Genomic DNA, 24,894 nt, shown 5'->3' with positions numbered 1-24,894 from the left:
GTGGCTTCTTTAATTCATTTGGAGACATTTTGGAGTCTGTGGAATCGGGCAGGGGTGCTGCTGAGAGGAGTGGGACGGGAGAGCATGGACTCCCTTTGGGCAGTGGGTCCTGACCTCACACCTCCTCCCAGAGGGTCCCTCGCAAATCCCACGAGGGTGTTGGAGAAAGTAGGCTGGGGCTCCAGACTTTTAGGCCGGAGTCTCGGACACAGGAAAGGCGGTAACGAGGGACCCCAGGAAACAGCTCCATGCTTCCGAGATTGGGGAGGGGCTGGGGCAGAGCCTGTGAGGGCCACAGCAGGGCCAGAGCTGGCTCCTCAGACCTGGCATCCCAGTGGGAGGAGGTGGCTTGGGGGAAGGGTGTTAGGAGAAGCCAACCCAAAGCACCGTCTGGGTGTGTGTTCCACTGTGGGTCTCCCTGGCATTAGGGGTTAGGGCTTGCGTGGGAAAAGTGGTTCTGTGTCCATGTGTGGGGTTCTGTCAGCCACTGGGCCACCGCCAGGCAGCCCAGCTCTGCGTCCACGTGATGCCAACACATCCTGCTCAGCCCAGCAAGAATCCAGTTCCTCAGGCCCCAGCGTAGTCCTCAGAGCAGTGGCACCAGCAGCACCCAGGAGCTTGTTGGAAACGCAGCATCCTGCACCCCGCCCAGCCTGCGAGATCAGAGTCTCCGTTTTCACAGGACTCCAGACGAGGCGCGCACATTAAAGCTGGGAAGCCCTGGTCCGGAGTGGACTCCTGGCCGTGTTGCTGAGATGCACGGCTGTCACGCAGGCCACGTCTGGAGCCTGAAGTTGGCACTGCACCTTCTCCTGCCACCTGAGACGCTGCTGCTAGAAGGAGGAGGGGAGAGGGAGGGTCCCGGGCGAGGGCGCCCCGGAGGCACAGGCCAAACCCCAGCTGGGAGCCACACGTTGCCAGGACCCCAGCAGCCACCGCTGAGCTCCTTCCTTGGTTCTGACCAGGAGAGGGAAACGGGCCCAGTCTCTTGAGAAGCTTTCCCTGGCTGTCTCCAAACCCAGGAGGGTCCCTAGTCCCTCAGGCGAGAATGCTGTGACCCACACTTGCCTCAATACCCTGCCTTCCCAGGGGCCACATCCGTACTGGCCAAAGTTGCATGAGACAGATGGCCCCAGAGCAAAACGCTTTCTAAGACAGTGTCCAAAAAGAATCTCAAGACCTTCCCTGAAGCTCTGGCCTCACACGAGATTCCCACTCTCACCAGACCCCATGTCAGATTCTTTGTGTTGGAGACAGGCCTGTGCCCTCCACCCTACCACAGGTCTTTGGACCAGCACGAAGCTCCATCTGCTGCTGTCACACCTGGCAGCCATTTCAGAGGAGCCATGGCCTGCCTGGGGTGTCCCTCTGTGGGGGATCTGTCCAGGCTGTGACACCCACCAGCTCCCCACTCTATATAACTCAGGGCCACGTTCCCTACAAAACATCCCACCCCACACACACACATACAGTGTGATTAAAGTAAAATTCCATCATATAAATATCTCCATCAAGGAACCATACAGGGAAGGCCCGAGTAGCCGTTGGGAACAGACTAGGGTGTTAGTTTTTTAAACAGAGGCATAAATAATTGTACCCAAGGCAGTTAAACACACAGTGGCACAACAGCACCTCCTGGTGGTCACTTGAAGTGGTGCACTCAGCAGCGGGTTCCATCTTTCACCCACTTGCCAGGTCTAGCACTGAAGATATCGTCTCCAAGGGACCAGGGAGGCCCCAGCTTGAGAGAGGAGGCTCCGATCAATCCAGGGTGCTACTTGGTAGGAGGTCAAGTAAAGGGCTTGATGGGGAACGAGATGAGAAATAAGACATGACGCTGGGGGATATCACTTTCCTCCATCTCCCCAGGCCCTGTGACCTCAGATAATGCAGAGCTGGCTCCTTGGTTAAGTTCTGTGCCGGCAGTTTTAACCCCTCCTGTGGGCCGTCAGAGGGCTGACATCTGCAGGCTCCAGGGCTGCGCTGCCGCCTTGTCCGCTTGTAGGTAAATACAGCACCAAAGGTATCTTCATGAAAGCACTTCTGGCTCTTTTAGGTGGAAACAGAGACCAACGTGTCAAGTCCAGGCTGGGATGAGCCCCTGGGGCTGCCCAGCTTCCCTGTCACGTGGACCTTCATGAGCCATCTGTCTTCCCAACTGTCATACTTAGATTGTGCTGGAATCTGGTTTAGAGCCTAACCCCGCTCAGCACCTGCTCTGGAGCGGGCCCTCTAACCATCTCCAAAGCTTTACTTGGCATTCCCATGTCCTGCCCAGCGCTCACCCCCCACCCAAGATGCTCCAGGAAGTGTGAGCTCTGAGATAAATACGTTTGGGAAACGCTATGTCCTTGCTTTGCTCCGAGCCTTGAAGGGTCCCGACGCACAGCAGCAGGTTGAAGCCTCCCAGAAGCCTTGTAGTAAAGCAACGTGCTTGCCTTGGCTTCACTAAGCCTGTCCCAGGCTATTCGACCTTAGAACCTTTTTGATGCCAAATATCTACTGACCCATTCAACCCATTTGGGGAAATGCCTGTTATCTCCTCACTGTCCTTCCAACACGCCAGCTCAACTCCCACCCCCGGCCTTTGTACCTGCTGCCCCCTCCAGAGCAGCCCCGAGTGTTTCCTTCAGTATCCACGGGGCTCCTCCTCGCTATCTCGGGTTTATTCTCAGACGCCGCCTTCCAGCTCTGCCTTCCCTGGCCGCCTATTTACAATTACACTCCCCAGCGTTTCCTGGGCTGTTTCCTGCTGTTTTTCTCTGAAGCATTACACCTCTTCCTTGTTTGGGTTTGTCAGCCCCAGAAGAATGTAAAGAATTTTTGCCTGTTTCATTTACTGCTCTATCCCTGACACATAGTAGGTGCTCAATAAATGTTCAGTTGAACATATGAATGTGTCTTAGGGAGAGTATGGAAGTGACAGTCACAGGCTTTGGAACCACAGAGAGGCAGACTGAACTCTAGGCTCTCACTGCTGTGGACCCCGTAGGCCTCCTTCCCTCTGTAAAACAGGGTGCTTCCCTCATAAAGTCCTCGGCAGGACTGAATGAAATGTCACATGAAAATCCCTGGCAAGCAGTATGCCCCGTGGAAACCCTTGATAAATATCACTATTATCTTCATCAGTGAAATGCAAGCCCTTGCTGCCGCGGGGATGAGGGTGAGCAGACGCCGGCCTGGGTGTGAATAAGAAGTGTGAGGTTCACACGAGGCTGACGGGGGCAGCCTTGCTCTCCCCTGTGTTCACAGCCTTGCTTTGGCCACACAGATACTTTCTGAAAGGGGGTTTGGGGAGAGGCCAAGGAGACTCTCCTGCCCCCATTCCACAGACGGCAAAATGGAACCCATTCTCCCGACTTCCCAAAGCTGCAACCAGTCCGGGATGTGCAGCGGGGCCTTCTGACAGCCCACCAAGCTCAGATCTCAGCCACTGCTAAGATTCTCTTGGGGTCCAGAACTTTTCTGGGCCTGACTCCCCTGGGTCTACCGGCCACCCCTGGTCCTGGCTCCAATGGCCTGTGCCCTTGGCCAGGACCCTCAGCCCACACAACCCCTATTAAACCTTGAGCTGAAAGAAATAGTCCTTGATCTGCTCCTCACTCAAGTTCAGCTTGGCAGCCACCAGCTGCTTCAGGGTGTGGGCCACATCCCAGGCCATGCGCACATCCCCGCAAACATAGAGGTGGCCCGGCTCCTCGTGGAGCACACGGAGCACCTCGCTGGCCAGCTGCTGCCGCAGGATGTCCTGAACATAGACCTGAAACCAGAGGAAGTGGTGGGTCCAGTCCCCAGCTGCTGGGGACAAGGCTTGCAGACAGGCCTGCTGGCCTCAGGGAGGTGGGGAGAGGGCACTCAGGGCTGTGGAGTGAGTCCCCTCCCAGCCAGGACCTTGCACGGGGCCAGGCTCAGGATGAGGAGGAGCACAGATGCCCGGGGGGCTGGGCTGGGAGTAGAGAGATAAATGCTGGACACAGTCCTGCCCTTAAGGGGCTGACCATCCAGTAGGGCTCCCAGACTGTCTCTGAATTTGCTTCAAAGAGGCATTAATAAAGGCAGTCCCCCTGCCCAGGGCTCTGCCTACACCGTGGAAAAGGGAGCCTCTCAATGCAGATTGTCCATCAGGTCCCTGCAGGGTACAGATCCCGGGCTCCCCAGTGAGAAGATCCAGGAGTCAGTCGGGAACTCTCTGCTCCGGCTCCACACAGGATGCCCACTGGCCCCAGCACTGGGCACAGAGCACTGGGCCCGGGAAGTGCCCTGATGGGACAGATGTGTGAGGGCTGAGAGTCTATTCTGACCACCCCAGGCTCAGGGGGCAACGCGGCCTGGGGGCAGCAGAGCCCGTCTGAGGGCCATGGTGGAAGCATCCGCCGCCCTCCAGCCTTGCTGGGTTTGAGCGTAGCCAACCTGGACCACCTCTCCCCAGGCAGTCGCGTGTCCCAGGGGGCCTGCTGACCACCTTCAGCAGGCTGAGCTGTGGGCTTAACCCGCGTGTGACCTAGGTTAGTCCTGAACCTCTCCGGCCTTGTCGCTTCTACTGGAAGAGAGAGCATAATGCTCTTCACAGCATCACTCTGATGGTTGTGAACTACCCGCACTTCAGAGCTCAGGAGCTCAAGGCTCAGGGAGGCGAGGGGCCTGTGGGGACCCAGGGCTCACCCTGGAGCCTGTGTGTGTAACGCTTCACCTGCTTCGAGGCTGCATTTACCTTGGGCTTGCCAGGCAGGCGGGAGTAGGCTGTGTGCACCGCATGCAGCACCCCTTCTGGGCAATCTCCAGCATCTCCTCGCGGGAGAGTGGTCCTCATCTGGGCGGCGGCACCGGAACACCAGGGTCATGCGGCCTCCCCGCACTCCTGCAGGAGTCCCGGGCTGTTGTTATCATGTCGGCCACCAGAGGGCGACACGGCTCCAAGCCGAACTGGAATTCTCACTTCCCTCCCACAAGTATCCCAGCTAGTTAACAGCATTGTCCCCACTTTACAGATGAGGAAACTGAGGCCCAGGACATTCCGATCACTCATCCATAGTCACAAAACTCAAAGCACAGATGCAGGATTCCCTCAGCCCATCGGAGGTCAAAAGCAGGGACTTTCCCGTTACCTCCACTCCCGGGAGAAGGAGCCGCGGCTACGATGCCTGAGACGGGAAGGCGGCCATTCTAACCCACAGAGGCCTGCACAGGGAGACAAACTTGGGAGTCCTTCCCTCCAGAAAGGTCCAGGAGCCGTTTGTGGGGCTGCGGTTCTGCCCCTAGGCAGGCGCTGCCACCTGGTGCCCCTCCCACCTGGGAAGCCTCCAGCCTTACCCTTGTGCTGGGAGTCATGGAGCTGCTGCTGCCAGAAACTGCGGAAGGGGGCGATGCCTGTGCCAGGCCTGACCAGGATGCAAGGATGGGAGGGGTGCTCGGGGAGGTGGAAGCCGCGGGTGCTGAAGAGGACAGGAGAAGAGGGGGCCAGCCCTCAGACACCCCGGGCCCACACACACACATAGGATGGCTGGGGAGCTGGGCCTGTGGGGGGCGGTCGTGAGCTGGTGGAGAGGACAAGCAGCTGCTATTTGATTTCCCACGTCCTGCAGGCTGCTTCACCTCTGTCCAGCCACCAGCACCTCCCCCAGGTCCTTCTGAAAAAGGGCCAAGCTCACTGGACTCTGGGCCCCTCCATCACTGCTGTCATCGCTGTCCCTGCTAGAGACAGCCACAGCGGTGTGACCCCAGTGTCTTCTTTTTGGGCCAAGGGACCCTGAGCAGCACCTAAACCCCAGATCTCCCCCTTTCCTCCCGGAACCCCAGGGATCGGCGGCCCCACAGGGGACAGAGCGGAAGCGGTGCTTACTTCCGCAGAAAGCAGGGCGCTGGGTCTCGGGGCTTCAGGCTGTTGAGCCATGTGCTGCAGACGCCATGGTGCAGGGGACCCTGGCCATCCGCAACGATAACACAAAGTGACCAACGTCCCCCACTGCCCATGCGCTAACTGTACCAGCTGCTCCGCCCACACCACGGCCTCCTTGGACGCCCCCACTCAGGCACTCTCAGGACTCAATGAGCAGCTGTTTGTCCTCCTGGTTCTGAGCGCCACCCTCTGAGAGCGCAGAGCTGAGGAAGGTTGAAAGGGACTTAGAGAGGCTGCAAGCTGCTCCTTCTGCCAATGCGGAATCCGAGTCCCGGAGAGGAAAAGTGACTTGGACAAGGTCACTCAGGTCGCGGCGGAATCAGGTGGACAGCTCAGGTTCCCTGACTCCTACTCCAGTGCTCCTTCCAAAGACTTTCTCCAGGAACACCCGCAGCTCACCTCTGAGCTCCACTGACAGCAGCATGAAGTGATCCCTCGGGGTGGCCACTGCTGTGTGCGCTCATGAGCGTGGCCCTTGCTGGCAGCAACCCTGGGTGGTGGATGAGCCCCGTGCATTTCAGCCTGCTCTGGGCCTCGCTTTCCTCCTCAGTGGCCCCTCCTGGGTTTGTAGAAACCCAGGAGGTTTCTCTGGGTTCTGTTCCCCTTACAGTGGCCCAGCACTTGAAGGAGGCCTCCCACCAACTGCAGAGGTCCCCCTGGTTTTCCTCGGGATTGAATCTTGCTCTCACAGGACATGTCGGCCTCTCCTCTCCTGGTCTGAGTGGGTGTTCTCTAGCAGGGCAAACAGTCTCTGGCCAGTTTTTAGAAACCATGTTCTTGCTTCCTAGAGGACAGAGGACTCAGAAGTGTGGGCAGCTCCCAGCTTTGCCAACCCAGGCAACTCTCAGTTACAGAGGGCAGGGCAGGGGGCAGAGGCCAGTGGTGGAGCCGAGACCACCTGGATGAGATGTTTGCCTCCCCCTCTATGGCAGCATCACCCCCCCTTCGCTGCCCTCTGTGACCCTGACCTTTCTTCTTGGCTTCTGCACAATGAGAATCATCTAATTATTCCTAAACCCATCTCTCCACTGCTGCCTCTAGATGCTCCCTGAGGGCAGGGCTGATGTCTGTTGTATTTCCACACCTGCCCCAGTGCCGGGCATGAGGAGGTGTGAAATAAACCATCACTGAATGAGCTCAGTGAGGGAATGAACAATCAATACAGAATCTCCCCTGCATTCAGGCTGCACGATCAGGAAGACTGAGGACCACTGGGCTCTCACCAAGGGTTGGGTGCTCTCCATGTCTGATCTCATTAAATTGTCCCGAGTAGTGGGACAGTGGAGTGGTAGAGGACTTGGACTCAGCAGTTGGACTACCCAGGTCCGAATCTCAGCTCTCCACTTACTAACAGTGTGACTTTCTGTGCCACCTGTAAAATGCACACAGTGCCTACCCCACATGGTAACTGATCATATATGCACAAAAGGCTTGGTTTAGTGCCTGGTTCCTAGAGATCTCTCCCACACGCCTCCTAATACTGTTGACAACTCTGGGCTGTGGGTGTTCCCTCCCTCCTTGAACTGATGAGGGAGCTGAAGCTGAGTGGCTGCTCCAGAGCCTCTGCCCCGGGCTCTCCTCGGGTGTGGGACATGAGCACGGCCACAGTCAGGTGGATCTCCGTGGGCGTGTGATCCCGGGAGGAGCTGATGGAGTAGAACCTGGGCTTCAGAATGGGGAGCTGGGAGACCAGGAAGCCAGCAGACACCCGCAGGGATGGGAACTCCTCCAGCACCTCTAGGAACGTGGGGCTGTTGGTGAACTTCCACTTGCTGTACTCTGAGGGCTGAAAGCCAAGGGTGATGTGAGTGACTCGGGGCGCCTGCCCCATTTTGGGGGAAAGGCTGTCACAACCCAGTATTCATTCACTCACTCAACGAACAAGTCCATGTGCCAGGCACTGTCCAGGGTGCTGAGACTACCAAGCTTGAGAAGAAATAGTTCCTGTCCTGGAGGAACTCAGTCCAGTACATTTATCTAACTTGTGTTACCTCCACTCTCAGCAACTCATGGGGAGGGGTCAAATATGTAATGTAATTTATTTGGGGCAAGGCTATGGAACCAATCAGACCTGGGTTCAAATCTTTGCTGGATGCTCTCACTAGCTATGGAATCTCATCCCAATTACTTACCTTTTGTGAAACAAGGATAGCATTGCCTACCTCGTGGGGATGTTATGGGAATTAAACCAGAAAACATGTACCAAGCTAGTACATTGCAGCCACAAAATAATGGTGATGGAGGTAGTTGGAATCAAGATAATTAGCTATAATGATGATGATAATAATGACAAGCAGTGCCTTTTGCAAAGACCTGGAACCAGATAGTTACAGGAGAGTTAATGCATTCTCTCATTAACTTATTAATTCAGCTGTCCGTCTGTCACTCTGTTCATAATGCCCATTTATCCATTCATCCACACCATCCATCCCCCAATACATCTTAAGTGACAACTTTATTCCAGTTTTGGGGAAAGCAAAGACAGATAACGATGGCTCCCCTTTCTAGCTAATATTCAAGGCAGTGCACTCTGGCTGCATCCTGCAGACACTTGGAAAAACTCAGTTCACTCAACACAACTGTGTCCTAGACATGGGCCAGCGGATGATGCCTGGCTTCCCACCAGCCTTTGACAGGTCTCACTTTGGGAAACTGGGTGGATCCCTCTTGGAAGTTAAAGCCCAGCTCTGAGCTCCAGCCCCCTACATGCTGGGACCCCCCACATACCCCCACTGCCCACCAGCCCTGATCTTCACCTGGCACAGGGCCTCCAGCCTCTGTCTCTCAGTCGCTTCTGTGGCCACCTGGGCCAGCTTTTGGAGCAGCAGCTGGGTTGGGGGGGGTGGTGATATCCAGGAAGTAGGTGAGGGCCTGGCTGAGTGAGCAGGGGGGGCAGCCTCTTGTCACTGAACCGGTAGTTGCCTGGACGGGGAAGGAAGGTGTCAGGATGGAAAAGAGGCCCCATTCGGGATTCTCAGTAGGTAGTGAGGCCCCCAGGGCAGACACCCCCTATTCTCCAGCTGCAGCGGAAAGGAGGCTCTGAAGTCCTGGCTCTATGAGCAAAAGGCAGGAAGGAGGTGGCGCATGGAGAAAGGACTGCCAGGGAAGGCTGAACACCAGCCCCCCAAGGGGCACTAAGTTGGCGTGGTCCTGATGAACTAACCATGTCCTTCCCTGGCCCAGACCTGAACTTTAGCAAGACACCCACTGGCGATCTACAGACTCACAGTGACTAAATCCACCAAAGACTAATGGATACCTCACAGGCCAGTTGTTCACTCAGAGAAAAGCCCATGACTACAGTCCCCTGGGTGCTGTACCAGGAGGTGCTGGGTGAGCAGAAGATGAGCCCAAAGGGAAGTCCCAGGGGGCAGCATGCAGGGCAGTCACAGCACAGACCCTGGGGCCAGCAGACACGGGTTCAAACCCTGGCTCCCCACTTCCTAGGCAACTGAAGCCTCTGGGCCTTGGGTTCCCTCCGTGTGAAACAGATCTGATACCAAAACCTATCTTGCTGGGTTGGCATGAGCACTGAATCAAACCGTGCACATAATAGCTGGTGCTGTGCCTGGTACACAGATGCTTTCTAAATATTAGGTAAAAATATGAGCATGACATTATCTCCTCTGGAACAGAGGCATAATGAACCACATCCATCACCCTACAGTCACAAGGACATCTGTCTCATTGTCCCCATGTCTCAGGTTCTCTCAATTTCTCCTGGACAGTGGGGAGCACTGCCAGGCTCTGCCTCTCTGATCCCACTTTCTTTTTTATTTTTTGAGACAGAGTCTCTGTTGCCCAGGCTGGAGTGCAGTGGTGCAATCTCAGCTCAGTGTAACCTCCGCCCCCCGGCTTCAAGCAATTCTCCTGCCTCAGCCTCCCGAGGGGCAGGGATTACAGGCGTGCACCCCATGCCTGACTAATTTATTTTGTATTTTTAGTAGAGATGGGGTTTTGCCCTGTTGGCTAGGCTTGTCTCGAACTCCTAACCTCAAGTGATCCACCTGTCTCGGCCTCCCAAAGTGCTGGGATTACAAGTGTGAGCCACCATGCCTGGCTTATCCCACTTTCTGACTTTGGCCACTGTATTTAAGGGGATACACTGGCGGTGTCATTATCACTGGGGAAACTAAGGCCAGGGAGTCATGCCTTAAGGGCTGGGACTATTTCCTCGGCTGCTTTCTCATAAGCTTTCGCGGCCCACCCTCTCAGCATGAAGGACAGGGATGGTTGTCGCTGGCAGGCCCAGGCCCAGGCCCAGCCCCTCAGCCAGGTGGGGTGGCCGGAGGATGCCACGCAGCACTGGCTCCCTGGCCCAGGGCTCACCGCTCTCATCCAGGGCCTCCAGGCGCACTGTCTGGTGGGGTGCGGGGCCGCCCACCACTCGCACCAGGATGCCTTGGACCAGGGTGGGCTGGTTGCCTGGGCAAACCCCGAGGTGCTCACCCAGCCGTAGTTCAGGCCTTGGCCATCCCCACAAGAAAGTTCCACCAGGGGAAGGAAAATGAAGCCTCAGGTGGATTGGGCACCATGGCTCACACCTGTAATCCCAGCACTTTGGGAGGCCGAGGCGGACAGATCACCTGAGGTCAGCAGTTCAAGACCAGCCTGGTCAACAAAGTGAAACCCCTTCTGTAATAAAAATATAAAAATTAGCCGGGCGTGGAGGCGGGCGCCTGTAATCACAGCTACTCGGGAAGCTGAGGCAGGAGAATGGCTTGAGCCCAGGAGGCGGAGGTTGCAGTGAGCCAAGATCATACCACTGCACTCCAGCCTGGGCGACTGAGTGAGACTCTGTGTCCAAAAAAAAAAAAAAAAGAAGAAGAAGAAGAAGCCACCTCAGGTGACTGCAGGATTTCCTCCAGGGCTCCCTGATGGGCAGGTGAGATTCCCCAAGAAATGTGCCCTCCTTTCATTTTCCTGGCTGGTTCCACAAGCCTGGGCCACCACCCTGAGCAAGCGATGAGGGATCCCCACAGGCAGGGGTGCTTGAGGGGCCCCAGGAGCTTCCCTCTGGGGAGGAGAGGGGCCCACCCCTTCCCAGCAGCCCTCTGAGCCCCCAAGTGCTTGGCCACAGCCTCTGCCTAAAGAAAGCATCCCCCTTGGAGACACGTGGACATCAGAAGAAACCTTTCCTTGTTGCCAGGACAAACCCTGTTCTTATTAGAACCAAGGCCAGTTTTCCTAATGCACGCAGGGAGGACCGCACAGATCAATGAAACCTGCAGATAATCCACAAGGCTCGTTTCCCAGAGCTGGGAAATTTCCTTCCCTGCCAACACTTTTCCTGAAAGTTCTTCAGAATGAGTCAAACAGTTTAAGTCTGTCTTGCACTCTCCTTTTAGTGAAAGAGTTCAATGAGGAAAGAGAGGAAGTGGAGCAGGTGCTTAGTGTCCAAGCTGGAAAAGTGGCCCGTGGTTAACCAAGAGTAGATGTAGAAGCACAGGCGGCCGCGGGTCCAGGTGAGCCCGTTCTACGATGGCATGGCTGCTGATGCCAGCAGAGGCTCCTCTCCTCTCCCTTCAAAGACTGACTTCTTCTGGTCTTTCATTCATTAGAATAAAATCGACAGAGCACCACCTGAGAAGCCCTGCACTTTCCCTTACCTGGATGGCGGACTCTGTAGATTCCGCCGAGATTTGAGCCTCACGGTGAACATGTTCTTGGCGTGCATGCTGCTGAGGGCTGCGAAGAACACAGAGATGGTCAACTGGCAAGGTGGCTCTTGAGCGTGGGTGGGAGAAGCCCCCACATGTCTGAGTCAGTGACACCTGGACACTACACACTTGCGGCATCCTGCTGAGGTGGCTATTGGGGGTTTCTTTCCTTTCCTTTTATTCCACTGTTTCTGAATCACAAATAAAGATCCTTGATCTGATACAGGGCAGCCGTGTTGCTTCTAGGTGTTGGGAAATTCAATTTAGGAACCTAAAAATGGAGAGTCCCAGGACATCTCCATGGCTTGGGACCCACAGGAGAGCATCGTTGACATTGGGGATATCTTAAACATGTAGAAACCTTCAGGACTATCTTAGTCAGGGCACAGGGCACAGCACCCCGGGGTGCAGAGCGGAGAGTTCACCACTACAGCCTGGAATCACCTCTGTGACGCCTTCTTCACGACCCTTGGCTGCCTTTGCGGCTGGAAGACTGGGGCTCAGACCCCAACATGGCCATAGCCTAGCAACAAGCTTCACCTCCCTGAACTGCAATTTCTCCATCTGTGCCTTTCTCCCAGGAGTGTCCAGGCTCTTGAACACTCCTCTCCTTGACATAGGTCTCCTTGACCATGGGCTCAGGGCTCAAACCACAACATGAACAAGCCCTATGTCCTGAAATAAGCAGGTCCCTTTGCTGAGGTCCAAAGGCTGTGAGTCCTGCACGAGCCTGAAGTGGTGCAGGTCCCTGGTCACACTGGAGGTGTAGAGCTTGGGGATCTGAATGTGCTGTTTGCCTTGGACATCAAACATCTCATGGGCTGCCTGGAAGAAGCTAGAGCAGATGGGGGTTAATGGTTCCCTAAATGATGGGGCCAACCGAGTCACTAAAGAGCTAGGGAGACACTGAGTGGATCCAAAGTGGACCCACCACTGTGTGGTGCCTATTCCCAGGCTCTCTATGGCTGAAACACACAGTAGTTAAGAGGTGTCCTAGGTAGTCAGTGGGGGATAGACTTTAACCAGAAGCTCCCTAAGGGCATGGGGGTACCTGTGCCACCTTCTCCCCCAGAGTTGTGTGCACAGGCTGGGGGGCTGAGGGAGAGCAGCAGTGACCTGAGCCCTCAGGCCCGTGGCCCTGGCCCATGTCTGGGACCACATCTACAGGACCAGGGGCAGAGGTCATGGCACCCAGGATGCCCAGCACAGATGTCCTAGGCATGAATGCACCCTGTCATGTCCCTGCTGTGGGGCAGCTCTGGCTGGGAACTGACCTTGAAGGTTTGCATGGCCCAGCTGCAGAAGGCATCCTCCTGCCCGCTGAGCTCATCCTCTTCCCCCGTCGGGGTGAGCTGAGAGGCCCCCAGGTGGGAGCTTCTGGTTGAGGTCAGGAGTAAAGGCTCAGAACTAAGGGCACTTGCTGGAGCCGAAGTCAAACACAGCATACCTGCCCCAGGACACACAGAGACTGGTGTCCCACGTAAGCAGCACCTGGCACCCAGCACCCAGCACCCAGCACCAACAGCCTGGAGGGCCAGCCCCAGACTCTTCCTCTCCAGCTGGAGCATGGAGCTGGACCTCCTTCTGGTCCTCTTGGTCCCCCAGCCTTGTCACCAACTCCTATGACCACCTCATGCTTGGCCTGCAGACCTGTGAGAGGGACTGGGTTTCTGTGGCTTGACCCGTGATACTCTCCGAGGGCAAAGCTCTGAGCCAGGATCCCTCTGTGCCTGGTCAGCTCTGAGGAGACCCCGTATGCACACCCAGTTCCATCCCCTGAACCCAGACTTTGGGTACACAGGGAAGGGCTAGGACGTGTAGGAGGAAGGAAGAAGCTTTACCTGAATTTGTTGGTGAGCAGTTTTAACACGAAGAGGGATTTCTTCAGTTTCTAGATAGAAAGGGAACGACAGTGTTCTCAGACCAGGATGAAAAAACAAAATAACAACCGAAAAAACACTGCTTTTTCCCTTCTTCTGGAAAACTGGCCACAGCAGGCAGGAGATGGCTCCTGGCCCACAATGAAAGTTGGTTTACATATGGGGCCACCTGGCCAAGAACCTGGTTGTCAGCTGACAAGTTTAGCTTGTCTCTCACCCAAGCTAAACTATAGCAACTCGTGTGGGCCCTGCCCCTTGGTGGGAGACCAAGAACAGCCTGGCCTCCTCCCATCCAGCCCTGGCAGAGGGGTCCTGCCTTATAGCAGGGCATCTCCAGAGGGCCTCCTAATGGGCCGTGATTCTCTTCTGGTTTGGAACCTGGTAGAAGCAACAGCAATTGGTCCTATAGTCTCTGAAATAAGGCTGGCTCTCCAGGAACCCAAGACAATCCCAGGAGGTGTGTGACCCAGCAGAACTAGCGTCAAATCCCATGGTGAGTATTACTCCCTTTTCATAATTTATTTTTTAGTTATTCCCCTTCAATTACATTTTCATTCTTCTGAGCACTGGAGAGACAGTCTCGAATTGGTGCTAATAGACCTTTAATACCTCTCTTATTGCCTGTCACTCTTTTTAAAAAACAAAGAAAGAGCAGGCCTTGGTTAGGGAATAGCATCTAACTACAATTCATTAATTTCATGTTGTTTTCATTGAATTTATATTTTGCTGGCTTTCCATTTGTGAGAGTGATACAAGTTTCCTTTAAACATGAATTCGTAAATACAAACAGGTAGGCCATTCAGAGAAATATATAAAATATGTCATAGGAAAGATGATACTCCCATATGGCAATAATTATGACAAGTGACCTGAGTGACCCAGAGTGACCTGAGCACTGACTCCCAAACGCCCTCCGTAGGACGTCCTGCATCCCCCAGACCCTTTCCTGGGTCCTCCTGCACCATAACTCTCCCTAGACCATCCAGACCTCAGGCCACTCACCTCTCTGTTGCCAGAGCAGTCTCCGTTCCCGAACGTGCTGGTCACTACCAACAGCAGCTGCTCCTCCTCCAGGCAGCTCAGCCCGTACTCGTCCATGCAGAGAATCTGGACTGTACCCAGGTGGACACAAGCTCTCAGCTCCCAGTAGACACTCTGGGCTTCCTCCCACACCTCACCCCGGCCGGGACTCCTGTGCTCATCTGTCTCTCCCAGTGCCCAGCACAGGCGTGGCACAGAGGAAGTGAATGCACCGATTTGAACACATCATCCTCGATTCTCCTTCCCCGCTCAAGCCCTGCAGCTCACCCATCAGCGAGTCCTGGAGACTCTGCCTCCAAAATACTGCCTATCCCATGTCCAAACGCCTCTCACCACGTCCACTGCTACTTGCAATTGTGTGTGTGTGTAGAAACATTTCCACAAAATTGGAATGAGCAGGTCACAGCGGTGCCTGGAGGGAATGGCCGGGGAAATGTGCCCTTGCCTTGCTGTTCTATCCGGGCACACCCAGCTGAGGATGGGGGACCTGCCACCACTCTCCTGGCAGTTCCGGACTCCTGGGAGCCGGCAGGGGAGGACCCAAGAGTGTTTTCAGCGACCTGGCTGACCTGGTCATCAGTCACTCCCACCTTGGCCTAGGCCTCTACATGGCACAGATCACAGCTCATTCCAACCTGGCATTACACTGGCCTGTGCCGTGTCCTCAGGGTCACATCCATCTCCCAGAAGCCGTGCAACCCTGGAAAACCCATCAACCTGTCTAACAGTCAGGTTCCTCCTCTGTGCATTAACAATGACATTGACGCCTGCTTTGCAGGGCGCTGGGAGGGTAGAGGGAGGTGTACGCTGGGGAGCTCCCCAAGGGCAAGGCCCTGCGTCACTCACTGTCAGAGCCTCAGAGCCTCAGATCCTGGCACTGGCCCAGAATGTGGCCACCATTCGGTAAGAGTTGGATTTGATCCATTAGTGCTGAAGGCAGGGGCTAGAGCTTAGACAGACCCCCTGTGTCCTGTCTTCTTTATCTGCAGCTTACACATCCTTGTCCCTTTCACATGCACCCTGCAGAGCAGGTGTTCACTGAGCTTCAACAAAATGCAGTAAGAGCAGCTAATGGATATTGAGGCCTGGATCCACTGTCAAAGTGTTTCTCAAACTGTGCTCTGTGGAACACCATGGAAAACATTTACTGTATAAGTTTGAAAATCCCAAGAGCTGGGCATGGTGGCTCATGCCTGTAATCCCAGCACTTTGGGAGGCTAAGGTGGGCAGATCATAAGGTCAGGAGATGGAGACCATCCTGGCCAAACTGATGAAACCCCATCTCTACTAAAATACAAAAATTCAAAAATTAGCCAGGCGTGGTGGCAAGCGCCTGTAGTCCCAGCTACTCCGGAGGCTGAGGCAGGACAATTGCTTGAACCCGGGAGGCAGAAGTTGCAGTGAGCCGAGATCCTGCCACTGTACTCTAGCCTAGGCTAGAGCAAAACTTCCGTCTAAAAAATAAATAAAGAAAAGAAAATCCATGCCCACAGGTCTCCCCTTGTGTATGAGCAATCAGCTCTACCATTCAGCCCAGGTGTGTGTTTGCTGGACCATCTGGAGGAAGCTGAGGAGACATGAGCTGAAGGCAAAGGGTGAGTCTGAGGTGGGATCTTGGGACAGACATGAGAAGTTAGGCAAAAATGGGTGAAATCAAATACATTTCACCATATTAATATAATTACAGCCTTAATAACCTTAGATAACAGTTCACATTATTATTTAGTTAATAGGATTGTACCCACGTTAAATTTCTTAATTTTTTTAAGAGATAAAGTCTCACTCTGTCACACAGGCTGGAGTGCCGTGGTGCAGTCATGGCTCACCGCTTCCTGGAACTCAGGGGCTCCAGCAGTCCTGCCTCAGCCTCCTCACTAGGTGGGACCACAGGCACACGCCACCATGCCTGGCTAATTTCTTTGACTTTTCTCTAGAGCCAGGGTCCACCTGTGTTTCCCAGGCTGGTCTCAGACTTCTAGGCTCAAGTGAACCTGAACCTCCTGCCTCGACCTCTCAGATTGCTGGGATTACAGGTGTGAGCTACCACACCTGGCCTAAATTTCTTCTGTGCCATGGAACTACAAAACGTCATTATTAGGGGCAGCTGGATGGAAGGTGTAGGAGGTCACTATGGTGCCTTTTCAAATTTTCTGTATATCTAAAACCATTTCAACAGGAAACATTTATTTAAAACATGGAGGTGGTTATCCTTCCATGAGTGTGAAGTACAAAGGCAGGCTCATGGTGTCGTCAGAATTCAGAACTCTGGTAGCGGGACTTGGGGTGCTGCGAGGGGCTGGGCATGGTTGGCTTTGTGATCTGGGGGCTGGTGTGTTCCATCTGTGAATGTCTTTTGAGCTGCACACATTCAGAAGAGCCACGGACCCAGTAGCTCTGTTTGAAATAGTGGGGGAACCAAGGGCCTCCTACATCCACGTCCGTCGGGAGTCGGGGCATCGAGTTCCACTCCAGGAATCTCCAGGAACCCTGAGGTCCTCCCTGAGCCAGGACCGGGCTGGGCACACCCTGAGTGCCCACAGGGTAGGTGTCTTCCCGGACAGCCACACCAGGACAGGGTGTCGAAGGACCAGGTGCCCGTGGCGGGGAAGCTGACCAAATGTGCCGCTGGAACCGGGCTGGTGGGCCAGGAAGGGTCTGCCTGTCCCCTTGCAGAGGGTCTTCCTGCCATGTGAAGCCTGCACAGGCCTGGCTGCTGAGGACCCTTGCTCGGGTTTGGCTGAAAGGAAAACAGACGTGGTCAGGGTGAGCCTGACCCCCGGGCTGGGGAAGCAGGGCACTGCAGGGCAAGGAGGGTCCCTGAGCCGGGGTCTCCCTGTGCCCCCTTACCTGGTCATTCAACATCTGGAGAAGCCAGCCGAATGAGGAACCCTGTGCGCATAGACCTTCCTTGTTGTGAAAGGAGGAACAGAGGTGCTCAGGGACCCCTGGGCTGCCCTAAAAACCTCCCTCCCTCTTCCACAGTCAGCCCTTCTGGAAGGAAGGAAAGAAGGAAAGTTTCCTTCTGCAGAAAGCTGCTTTTTGACTTGTTTCTGAAGCTGGGGAGGGTCACCAGAGCCGAGCTCACCTGTGGTGCCTATGTCACCGTCCATGCTCAGGATGTGCATCTGTCCACCTCACCCACCCGCCAAAGCGGGGCTTGACGTTCCCTCCAGCTGGAGACCTGGGCCACTGACATGGCCTGGCCTGTTTGTTGTACTCTGGCTGAGCGTACCTGGAATTTTCTGGGGTTTTTCGCCTTGATTTCCTGAATGTTCAGGAGGACTGACCACACCTGCATCCGGACGTTCATGGGAATGCCCTTATACACTCGCTTCATCAGCTGTGGGCAGAAAATGATCTGGTGTCACAGGCCCTGCGACAACCCCAGTGAGAACCAGAGCCTGAGGATTCTGGAAATCTTTGGTTTTGGCCCCATGATTCCTCAGTAGAGGTGACGTCAAGCTGGGACAGGGTCTCCCTTCCCAGGATTGAAAGAGTGGATGGGCACTCAGAGTCGGAACTCTGACCCGGATTCCTTCGGGTCACCAGGAGGCTTCCCTAACCCTGAGCTCCGGGTGGCCCTAGCCCTAGATACAGATTCCCTTCCAGCAAGGTGATGCTTGCATGAACAGGCAGCAAAGCTGGCGACCAGGCCTGCAGTCCTCTGGGTGAGGACAGTGTGCCACCCGCCCTCTGAGAGGCTGACGGTGCCAGGCCACAGCCATGGGTGCCTGTCCCCTGTCTCTGCAGAGAGTGATTCTGGGGGCCTATCCCTCCACACATGACCTTTTTACTGTTCTTATATGTCTCCCATTGTCCCAGCATTTTCATCCACTTGCTCACGCGTCTCATCTCCCGCCTCATTTGCTGTCAAATGAGGAATGTTGGAGTTAGCGGAGCTGCCAGGCTTCCCAGAGCCGCCCGTGGGTGCTGGGTCTTGGGCTCTGAAGCCCCGGTGGGACCCAGCTGGAGGGAGCCGGGGAAGGGCAGACCCTAAGGGCTGAGAGCCTTTGAGCAAATGAGCGCCAGTGGGCTGGCTTTGGGTGCCCTGGACATGCCATCCTCAGGCCACAGACATACCAGTCGTAAGTCAGACCCCAGCCTCTAGGTGGTGACCTGACACAAGTGGGCAGCCACCCCCAAGCCACAAATGTGATTCTCACTTTGGAATTTCATCAAACTGCAAGAGATACAGCAACCTGGGGTCAGGTCCAGCAGGGACTGCTGCCCCTCCCAGTGACAGCGTGTTGCCCTCACCCGCCGCTGCCCAGGCCAGCTGCCTCCTCCGCCTCATCAATGACCCCCTGGGTCCCCGTCACTGGACCAGTCCCCCAAGCATCAGGCTCTTACCTTCACCTCCCGGGCGCTGACAGGGGGCAGCTTTGTCTCACTGTAAGGCAACCCAGGCAGAGCTGAGGATCTGCACAGAGCCTGGAGCCATCCAGGTCAGGGAGCCGACCCCCAGAAAGGACTGGCTCTGTCCCCATCCAGCTCAGGGCTCAGCCCGGGAGAAGGCACAGGGAAGGGAGGACAAGGGTTTTCCTGTGGGGCTGACTCCCAGGAGGGGTCAGGACCTGGGAGTAGAGGAAGTGCAGGGCCAGCCTGGGCAGGGTTACTGGGGCCCCTGGTGTGGGGGTCAGTCAGGCTGCACAATGGGGCTGCCCGTCCTGGACTGGAGGTGGTGCTTTCTGCTGGAGCTGAGAAAAGTCAGCCCTGAGATGGGATGGGGGCCGCCCAGGGTGGGTGACCGGGCCCTGACAGGAGTCCCTCAGGGAGTGACCACGTGATGTAGACCCACCAGGTTCTAGGGAGCCTACCCTGAGACCTGCCAAGTGCACCCAGGGTGCACCCGGGGCCCATCCCACCTGACATTCCCAAGGCCCTCGCAGGGTATGACCTCCCAGCGTCCACCTGCCTCTCCCTGCACCTGAGCCACACACCTTACATTTCAGAAGTGGCACGGCTCATAAGCTTCCTCCCACCCTACCTCCCTGGGATCCTCTGTCTCCCCATCCTATAATCCCTGAGGGATGGGCTCTAGGCTGGGCTCCTTTTTGGTTTTTATTTTTTATTTTATTTTTATTTTTTTGAAATGGAGTCTCCCTCTGTCACCCAGGCTGGAGTGCAGTAGCATGATCTCGGTTCACTGTAAGCTCCGCCTCCAGGGTTCACGGCATTCCCCTGCCTCATCCTCCTGAGTAGCTGGGACTACAGGTGCCCGCCACCACACCCGGCTAATTTTTTGTATTTTTAGTAGAGACAGAGTTTCACCATGTTAGCCAGGATGGTCTCGATCTCCTGACCTTGTGATCTGCCTGCCTCGGCCTCCCAAAGTGCTGAGATTACAGGCATGAGCGATCACAGCCGGCCCTAGGCTCTTCTTACCTGGCCCCAGATCCCTTCCCAGCACCAGACCCAGGGTCATTAGCCTCAAGATCTGCTGCCTCCCTGGCCTCTCCGTGAAATGCCCAGAACGAGGGCCCTGCCCATCTTCTCCCCCATTTCCCTAAGGCCACAGCCCCCACTGTCCCCATGCCTTTCCTGCTTCCCCATGGGGACAGTGAGGGCTGTAGTTGTAGGGAAATGGGGGAGAACAGGGGCAGGTGGGCCCTCAGAGACCAGAGACCTGCTGGACAATAGGCCCGAGGCTGGGCCAGGCATCCCCTCACCCTGTGGCCACAACCCTTGGATCTCACTGGGGTTGTCTCCAAGTAGACATGGCCAGACCCTCAGGCTGCCCCGCTCCTCTTGTGCTGACTTGGAGACAGAACTGCTGAGAGTCCAGGGGCCTGACCTAGCCCAGTCTCCATTCCCACCCGCTCCCTAGATGGGCCCCGCAATGCTGGCCTAACAGCAACCTCAGGCTGGACCTGCAGGGGAGCCAGGGAGGAGTTCTGACCCTGGAAAGGAGGTTGGCCCGACCTGGGGAGACATGTCCTGCCTCAGAATGGCCTTCCTAAAAGCAAACCCATCCCTGCGCTGAGGCAGGTGATTTAGGGGCTGAGGGGAGCACAGAGGACTCACTGCACAATCCCAAAGTGATCATTGTTGTTGTAGATTCCAACAGGCTCAGGCCCCATGTCCTCTGGCAGCCCAGCTCGGTGTCCCTGTAACCCAGAGGCAACCTTGGTGAGTGGTCCAAGGTAAAGGGTGCAAGGGCCTGTGGGTAGTGGCCACCCGTGCCCACCCTGTGCTCCTAGGGAGCCCAGGACCCTTTGACCAGGGTGCATTGGAAGAGGCCTCCTTCCAAGGAGCAGACTGACCTGTACCTTCTCATACTTCATAATGATGTCCTCTCGCTCCTCCAAAGTATCTGCATCCTCTACCATGTCCATCCCGTGAGACAAAAACGTCTAAAGGTTACACTGTACCTGAGAACTTTGGCGAATACCTGAATTGCTCCTGCCCAGCTCCCAGATGCTGCCTGGCTGTGTAACCACCATTCCACCACTGCCCTCAGGTGAAAAGGGGCCAGACCCAGTGGCCCACACCTGCACAGGTCTCTGGAATCTCAAGCCCCAGCAGGGGTGGGCATCTTCCCAAGGACTTGAGGACAGTGCGACCTGGACAGAGAGTCCTGTTGTCCCCAAATGCCATGAAATGGGCACACATGAAATGGGCCCTGGCAGTTTCAATGGTGTCCACCTGCCAAGGGTGAAGGGTCCGTGATGGGCTATTCCAGGGATGTGGAGGGAGACTGGGGAGAGGGCCCAGAGGTCTCTGTACGATCGGCCTCCTGGGATGCTCAGGGACCACAGAGATGTCCAGTTTCCTACGGGGAACAAGATCTCTCCTGAGTACTCCGTTCTGCTCCACTCATCACTTGGGCTACCGTGGCCCTTCAGTCTGAACAGTGAAGCCACTTTAGGAACAACAGGTTTAGGGGATGAAAATAAGCTACTGTCTCCAAAGCAGTCTCTGTGCTCGTGGAAACCACATCTCTCGGGGAGGGTCTGTGGACTCCACCATTCTGAGCTGTCCCTACAGGAGGGGGCCTCATTGTCCTGGGTCACTGAGGAAGAACAGTGGATCCTTGGTCCTGGGGAACACCTAGATACATCGTCCCTCCTGGGAACACTTGGGGCAAAAGGATGGCAAGGCCTGGATAGGACCAGACAGAGAAAGAAATACTTGGGGACAACCCCAGTTCCTGGACCCCTTTGAACAGGATGGAAGATAGTCTCCCTTCAGCCAGCTCTCCAGGGCTCCTTCATTTTCCACAGCTGCTCAAAGGCAGAAGGCTCCCCATGCCACTCCCGGACAAGCGACCATGTGTGTCCAGTGGGTCTCACAGGGACCATCAGGACCCAGCTTAGGCCCCAGACGTGTTCTGAGGACCCTCCCCTCATTCCCACCCACAGTGGATCCATCCCAGTGGCTCCGCCAGGGCCAGGCTCTGCCCCCTCGGGATCAGAAACCTTGGACAGATTTGGGATCTAGGGCAGGGAGACCACAGAGTTCAGGCCTTAAGTCCAGCCCTGCACAGGGCAGGGCTGAGAGCAAAACCCAGGGTCATGTCAGGATTCCCGGGTCGATACCGCCTCTGACACCAGATGTCTCAGTTGTCAAATGGGTACATTTGGGAACAGCATCTACCCTATGGAGGCACCATGAGGACGAAAGAGACAATCGTCTACACAGGCAGTGCAGAATGGGTGCCCGGTGAGTGCTCGGGATGACGCTCCTCAGCAGGTGCCCAGAAGCCAACACAGCCCACCCCGTAGCCATTGTCCCCAAGTCAGCATGGAGGGAAGAGAGCAGGTCACACTCACCTGATTCTGATGAATCAGCTGGCCTGTGTTACGCCTCTCAGGGAGAAAACCTTTGAGTTCACAGAGCTGCTCCAGATACCACTGTGTGTGTGTAGCTCCTGTAGAACACAGAGGCAGGCTGGAGAGCGAATGGGTGCTAAGCACCAGAGACATTCTGAGGTCGTGGCATGCATCACAATGGGGCCTTGGCTGGGTCAGCAGGGCCCAGAGTCAGCATCCTCCACTGCCTGAGGCATCAACATGCCTGCCTACAGTGTGTATGTGCACACATGTATGTGGGTAAACACGTCTGTGCATGCGTGTATTGCTTCTCTTGCCATGCTTGGCTGCCCCACTCATGTGCACCCAGTTCCTCATCACTGTCGCCCCCAGGGCCCAGGGCCAGAATCAGATCATCCATGGGTGCTCCCTGACCTCAGCCCTCCCCGCCCAGGGTGGTCCTGAGACACATGTAGGGGTGGAGGGAAGTAACTGCTGCTGTCGAATCTCAGAATAAAAGTGCTAATACTATTACCTAATGCTCTTTTTAGTATCTCTAATGGTCTTTTCAAAATACTATCACTAGTGGTATCTCTTTTTCTATTTCTGATATTTTAACTGGGTATTTCTCTCCATGACCCTTGGTTATTCCAGCTAGAGGATCCTGCGGGGAAAGTGCCCGGCACACAGTAGGGCCTCACTCTTCTAGACATGTTTTCTAAAGTCTGGCTCATCTGTCCTTCTACCCAGGGCCTAGGGGCTGCCAAATTCCAGGGAACAGAAAGAGCTTGGCATGAAAAGAACATTTAAGGGGAGGGCTTTGACCTGGGCTGAGTCTGCCTGTGCCATCCAATCCTACAGCCTCAAATCCTAAGACAGAGCGTCCAGATGCCCCAGTGCAGGGCCCTCCTGATCGACACCTGTTTCCCTGTACTCATTAGCAACCTCACCCACCCTACTCTCAAAGCACACTTGGCCCTCATATCCGGAAGCTCTGCATCTGTGGATTTAGCTAAAAGCAGATGGAAAATATTCAGAAACGAAATTGGATGCTTATGATTCCACTGAACATGTGCAGACTTTGTTCTTGTCATCATTCCCTAAACAATACAGTATCACAACAATTTATGTAGCATCTGCATTGTATTACATATCATCAATAATCTAGAAATGGTCTAATGTATACGGGAGGATGTGCATAGGTTATATGTAATTACTCAGCCATGTCATATCAGAGACTTGAGCATCCATGGATTTTGGCATCCCAGGCGACCCTAGAACTAATCATCCATGGATACCAAGGGACAATTGTATAAACTCACTCAGGAAGGCTTCTCATTGGAGGAAGGGCCCCGTTCAGGACAGACAGGGGCATCCTCCCTAGACTACTGTCCATTCATCCACCCATTCACCCATTGGCCCCCCACTCTAGGACTGTCCCAATGACAGCCCGAGCAAGTGGAGACAAGAAAAAATACCAGCTCACGTTGTTCAGCTTTGAGGTCTTGGAAGAAGTTGCACCAGTGTGTGAATAGGGGGTCAGTATGAGAATAGGGGGTCAGTTTCCTACAGGATCCAGAGAGCATATCAGGCAGCCTCGGGGTGAGGAAAGGAGCCTGGCCTCTCCAGCAGCTGCACAGGCCTGCAGTAGGATGGGGCTGGGGTTGACCATGTGGATCACTTGGGCCTCATGAGGGGAAAAGAAAGACCAGGGGCAGAGGAGAAGCATGGGGGCAGTTGGTGGCCTAAGGAGAAGGTGCTTCAGGGAAGGGGTCTGTATTAGTTTGTTTTCACACTGTGATAAAGAAATACTTGAGACTGGGTAATTTATAAAGGAAAGAGGTTTAATTCACTCGCAGTTCAGGGAACTTACAATCGTGGCAGAAGGCAAAGGGGAAGCGGTACCTTCTTCACAAGGCGGCAGGAGGGAGTGAGTGGAGAACCCCTTCTCAAAGAGAATAAAACCTTTGACCACTGCTCTTCCTTAGTGGATTTTGTTTGTCTTCTGATGAACTGTGATGTCTTGTATATCATTTTCCTAGGCTCAAGGATCCAACAAAAGCTGACGCTTCTTTTGGGGAGGCTCTGCAGTGTCTTCTTCTCACCTGGCTCCCCGGGAAGCTTGTAAACTTGGTTTGCACCTTAAGCAGCCAGGTACACGCTGGGGCTCTGCTTCTCTCTTTCACTAAGAGAGAGAGCCAAGAAAGAGACTGAAGCGTGCTCTGTAGAGAAGACACGGGTGCAAATGCCAGGAGAACGAGGGGCCTGAGTTGTCTTCATTCCCCTTAAAAACACGCATTCCCTCCCATGCCACCTTAGTGAGGACATGAAGCACAGTGAGTGTGTGTGTCTGTGAGTGTATGTGTGCAGGTATATGCACGTGTATACATTTATGTGTATGTGTGTGCATGTGTATGTGTGTATGCATGTGTACATGTCTGTATGCATATGTGCATGTGTGTGTGGTGCAGGGATATGAGGTGGACCAGATGTGGGAGCGCAGCTCCAGCTCCAAGCTGCATGTCTCTCTGTTAGAATGGTTTAGATTCCCTGGACCACAGCAAGATAATGTTTTCATGTGAATCCATTTTTCTTAGCATTGAAACCCATATTTTTAGCAGCATGTAAACCTTAAGTTGCTTAACTATTCTTAGAAGCATTTACAC

General features: G+C 54.9%; 2 protein-coding genes across 4 annotated transcripts in view; both read right to left on the bottom strand.

The window, feature by feature from the left end:
* Positions 1-53: 53 nt before the first annotated feature.
* Positions 54-15,656, bottom strand: LOC105476960 (nitric oxide synthase, inducible-like). Of its 3 annotated transcripts, XM_071082624.1 has the most exons (8): positions 14,439-15,656; positions 11,506-13,447; positions 8,653-8,818; positions 5,311-7,682; positions 5,106-5,178; positions 4,712-4,858; positions 3,566-3,760; positions 54-2,049 (listed from the first exon to the last, which is right to left on the bottom strand). In XM_071082624.1, the coding sequence occupies exons 6-8, from the start codon at positions 4,808-4,810 to the stop codon at positions 1,762-1,764; spliced, it is 582 nt and encodes a 193-aa protein (XP_070938725.1). In that variant the 5' UTR covers positions 4,811-4,858; positions 5,106-5,178; positions 5,311-7,682; positions 8,653-8,818; positions 11,506-13,447; positions 14,439-15,656; the 3' UTR covers positions 54-1,761. The 3 variants fall into 3 exon arrangements, 2 of the variants coding, with proteins under 2 accessions (XP_070938725.1, XP_070938726.1); XR_011615571.1 differs by lacking the exon at positions 3,566-3,760; XM_071082625.1 differs by lacking the exons at positions 5,311-7,682; positions 8,653-8,818; positions 11,506-13,447; positions 14,439-15,656 and having other exon boundaries at positions 5,106-5,297.
* A 570-nt stretch (positions 15,657-16,226) lies between these two features.
* The window catches only part of LOC105476882 (uncharacterized), a 13,641-nt gene continuing 4,973 nt past the window's right edge, over positions 16,227-24,894 (bottom strand). The window contains exons 5-12 of the mRNA XM_071081908.1: positions 22,250-22,347; positions 20,849-21,040; positions 20,502-20,584; positions 18,828-18,867; positions 18,264-18,344; positions 17,710-17,817; positions 17,325-17,384; positions 16,227-17,214 (exon numbers count right to left, since the gene is read on the bottom strand). Of these exons, the coding sequence (XP_070938009.1) occupies positions 16,846-17,214; positions 17,325-17,384; positions 17,710-17,817; positions 18,264-18,344; positions 18,828-18,867; positions 20,502-20,584; positions 20,849-21,040; positions 22,250-22,347 (1,031 nt within the window). The 3' untranslated portion in view covers positions 16,227-16,845. The remainder of the gene's footprint in view (positions 17,215-17,324; positions 17,385-17,709; positions 17,818-18,263; positions 18,345-18,827; positions 18,868-20,501; positions 20,585-20,848; positions 21,041-22,249; positions 22,348-24,894) is intronic.

Source organism: Macaca nemestrina, chromosome 17, assembly GCF_043159975.1.
Source record: "Macaca nemestrina isolate mMacNem1 chromosome 17, mMacNem.hap1, whole genome shotgun sequence".
NCBI lineage: Eukaryota > Metazoa > Chordata > Mammalia > Primates > Cercopithecidae > Macaca > Macaca nemestrina.
The sequence above is the reverse complement of the archived record's forward strand: the minus strand, read 5'-3'. Positions and strand labels throughout refer to the sequence as shown.